At 62.3% G+C, this 3,931-nt stretch overlaps 1 protein-coding gene across 5 annotated transcripts in view; it reads left to right on the top strand.

The window, feature by feature from the left end:
• FAM214B (family with sequence similarity 214 member B) overlaps nt 1-3,931 on the top strand; it is a 47,343-nt gene that overhangs the window by 26,102 nt on the left and 17,310 nt on the right. For 4 of the 5 annotated variants that reach the window (XM_019518042.1, XM_019518043.1, XM_019518041.1 and 1 more), the window contains exon 10: nt 443-1,309. In XM_019518042.1, coding sequence (XP_019373587.1) covers nt 443-596 — 154 coding nt within the window. In that variant the 3' untranslated portion in view covers nt 597-1,309. Of the gene's footprint in view, nt 1-442; nt 2,840-3,931 lie in introns of those variants that run through there. The other variant, XM_019518044.1, reaches the window with a different exon arrangement.

Genomic DNA, 3,931 nt, shown 5'->3' on the forward strand with positions numbered 1-3,931 from the left:
CCTTGCTTCAGCTTGAGCCCATTGCTCCTTGTCCTGCCATCTGCCCACACTGAGAACAGCCCAGCTCCATCCTCTTTGCAGCCCCCCTGCAGGGAGGTGAAGGCTGCTATTGAACCCCCCTCGGTCTTCTCTTCTGCAGACTCAATCAGCCCATTTCCCTTTGCCTCTCCTCACCAGTCCTGTCCCCTAGCCCCCAACCATTTTCATTGCCCTCCGCTGGATTCTCTCCAATGTGTCCACATCCTTTCTACAGTGGGAGGCCCAAAACGACACAGGACTCCAGATGTGGCCTCCCCAGTGCTGAACAGAGGGGAAGAATCACCGCCCTTGATCTGCTGGCAACGCTCCTACCAATGCAGCCCAGGATGCCGGTAGCCTTCTGGGCAACCAAGGGCACACTGCTGGCTCCTGTTCAGCACGTTCAACCTGTCTTTCCCCATAGGTTTCACAGCTCCAAGTCGGGGAAGATCTACCTGCACGACGACATCCGACTGCTCTTCTCCCGCAAGTCCATCGAGGTCGACTCCGGCATCCCCTATGAGCTGAAATCCTTCACTGAGATGCCAAGGAACCCCTGCTACTCGCCTCGGGCCTGAATGGGGCTGGGCCAGCCCAGGCTTCTGTGTCCAGCACCTTGTAGAGACCAGTAAAGGGCAAGAGCAGAGACAGCTCTTCAGCCTCCGCCCTGCAGCTTTTGCCCCCGCCCCACCGAGCTGTGGGGTAGCCAGCCTTGGCAGTGGTCTCCGGCTGCCACTGGCCCCAGGGCTTTGCACGGTGGTGAGCACGGAGGGGTCAGGGTGATGTGGGAGCATGCAGACGGCTGCCAGGGTGCTGCCTTCCTCACCTGCCAGTGCTGGAGACATCCCCAGGTCTCTCACAGTGCCATGCCCTGCTGGGATGGGGGGGCTCGGATTGGGCCAGACCCTCCACTGTGGGGAGGAAGGGGCAGTGCGGGGAGCTGGGGTGCAGTATTTATTAGTATTTATTGTTGCAGGGGAGTCAGCCATGGATGGTGGATGGCTCTGGGTCCAGGCTTTCACAGGTGCAAGGAGACAGGTGGTCCCAGAGGGGCCTCGTAGTGCCATGTGGGAGGGAGCTGGGGGCATGGGGCATGGCCTCTTCAGCACCAGGGTGCAGGGAGCCAGGGCTGGGATGTCAGGGTGGGATCACAGCTGAGGCGTCTCAGTAGAAGGCAGGGGGCGAGGGGGCCTCTCCTGCCTCGCTGCCTGCAGAGCTCCTGAGCCCTTCGTCCTGTTATGGGAAACAGGGAGGCTGCAAGGGCTGGAGCAGAAGCCCCTCCAGTGGCCCTGTCTTGATGGGTCTGGGCCATGCTTAGGCAGCTGGGGCTGAGTCCAGACCAGGAGGACAGGGCAGGAGCAGGCCGGAGGGAGTGGGGAGAAAGGGTGTGCACAGTGCTGCTGGGCTGGGGTCTATGGCTCTGTCCCCACAGGACACCATCTCTGGGGCAGGGAGGGGATGGGCTCTCCCTGGGCAGGGCATGCCAGGTGCTGCTGACTTTGGAGTGAGTGTTTGCTGCAAGTTGAACAGAGCAGGCCAGGAGCTGGGGGCAGGGATTGCTGGTTATTGCAGCATGAGACCCACAGAGCCTGGTGCGGTGCATAGATGAGATGGAGCGGTCATGGCAGGCCTGGCCCCTGGGCAACAGCTGCTAGGATGGGTCAGGGGTGGTAGTGGGGCAAGGACGCACGGGTGTCTCCCCCGCCAGGGGACAGGCAGCTGGGCTGCTCCCTCTGCCCAGAGGTGAGGTTTCCCCTCAGTCTGGGGGGGAAGCCTCTGGCCTGGCCCATTCTGCAGGGAGCTGAGTGAATCTGTGGTCAGATGGACCCTCCCTGACCCGTGCTGCCCTGTGGGGCAAGCTGGCAGGAGGATACAGACCTGGGGGCCTTAGTGCAGCCCCCGGGACCTGGTGGACGTGGAGCGAGGAGAGAGATGCCTGGAGGCTGGCAGCAGGCTGGGGCCTCTTGAAGGAGGGGGATTTAGGATCCGTTTGCGGCAGAGTGGTGACCCGCAGAGTGGTGCCAAGGCCAGTCCTGACCCCACACGCAAGGGGCACGAGTGTGCAGGGGGTGGGAGCTGTGGGCTTGCAGAGATGCAAGAGCCGCCGTCCCCTCGCAAGTCTTGGGGGTGTTTGTAGGGGGAGAATGGGAAGTGTCCCCCCAACACGCCAGGGGTTGGTGTGGCCGGGGGTGGGAGCTCCTGCAGGCCTGGGTGGAGGTGGGAAGCGCAGAGAAATCACTCCCTCCCTCCCTCCCTCCCCACTTCAGCCACAGCTCTCACTCCCCCCTAGGCCAGCTCTGGCCTGGGGCTTTGCACCCTAGTGCAGCGAGGTAGATGCAGGCAGCTCCCCGGAGCCCATGCTGATCCCCGACACGCCCCCCAGTCCCGCTGCTGCTGGGGGAGAGGGAGGTGGTGTTTTTAATCCTGCATGACCAGCACCCACCTGTCAGCCACCGCCTCCCACCTGAGTCCACAGCATCACCGAGCAATGGGGCGCATGTCAGAAGGAAGCCGCTGGGCCCCCCAACCCACCCATGGAGGGTGGGAGCGGCTCCATCCCAGCTACCTCAGTGCAGAGCTGCTGTCCACATTTCACAGGGAGGCTGCCACGGCCGCCCCCACCCTCCCTCTCACTCGCCACGGGGCTCAGCGCCCGCGATCTCACATCATTCTCCGGAGCCCGGGGTGGGGGGAAACAAACGTTTGCAGAAACTTGAAAATAATAAAAAAAACAACCCCCCCCCCCCCCCCAAAAAAAGTCATGTTGTCCCTGGTACCTCCTCCTTCTTTTCTAATTTAATAAACGGTCGTTTGGAAACAGCCCAGCCGCCTCGTTGTGCTTGCGAGCAGGGACCTGAGCACATGGCGCACGCTCTCCCGACCTCAGAGCTGTGCAGAGGGGCTGTGAGGACGGGGAGAGATGCTGCAATGGAGAGACCAGAGCATGGGGCTGGCCCCTTATGCAGCGGCCCCTGTTTGCAGGCCCTGACACGGTGCTGCCCTGGTGCTTGGGGCTGGTGTTTCTCCTACCGGCTGCCTCTTGGGAGTCTGGCTGCGATGCTCAGTCCTGGGGACAGGCTCTCCAGCTGCCATGGGCAGGGAGCAAAGGACGCCAGACCCCGGTGGCGCTGCTGGAGCCAAGCTCTGACCCCAGGCTCTTCCCCTGAGCGCAGTCCAGGTCTTCCATCTTCCCACCTGCCCTGCAGGCCTGTCCTCCCCAACTGGGCTCAGTGCTGCCATCGAGTGGCTGGATACCTGGCATGGGGCTGGTCTGCAGGCCAGCTACAGCCACAGCGCCATCCCCCACGTCAGCTGGATCCAGCCGTGGCGCTGCCACATCTGAGAGGCCACAGAGGAGCAGCGGCAGCTTCCAGAGCTATTTCCAGAACCGCGGCCGCTGCTCCCCCGTTGCTAAATTTCCAGCCGTGGCCCTGCTAACCCTGGAGTGATGCTGCTGGGCCGACCTGTGCCTGAAGCTACGCAAGTGGCCCCTGGCGTAACAGCCGGGCTCATTGCTCCAAACACCGAGAGCCCCTGAGTCTGCCCCCGGTAAAGCCAGGAGATAAGGGCTGCAGTGTCCTGATGCTGCAAGCGGGGTTCAAATGCATTTAGAGACCCAGGCAGAGGAAAGCAAAGGAAGAAAGCAACCCCACCCCCACTCAGTCCGACCAGGGGGAAAGTCCTTCCTGACCCCAAATTTGGTGATCGGTCTGAGCCTGAGCAGAGGACAAGACCCGCCTGCCAGTAACCTCCCTTTGGTCCCAGCAGGAGCATTGCAAAGTGTCCAAGCCAGGCTGCAGCCAGCACCCAGCACCTTAAACCCCCTGACGTGGAGCAGAAAGGGGGTACAATCAGCACAGCCCCGAAACCTGGGCAGTCCCTGTGGCAGGAAGCCACCTTTGTTTCTCCCCAA

The sequence above is a fragment of the Gavialis gangeticus genome, unplaced genomic scaffold (genome assembly GCF_001723915.1).
Source record: "Gavialis gangeticus isolate Ggan-Ray unplaced genomic scaffold, GavGan_comp1, whole genome shotgun sequence".
NCBI lineage: Eukaryota > Metazoa > Chordata > Crocodylia > Gavialidae > Gavialis > Gavialis gangeticus.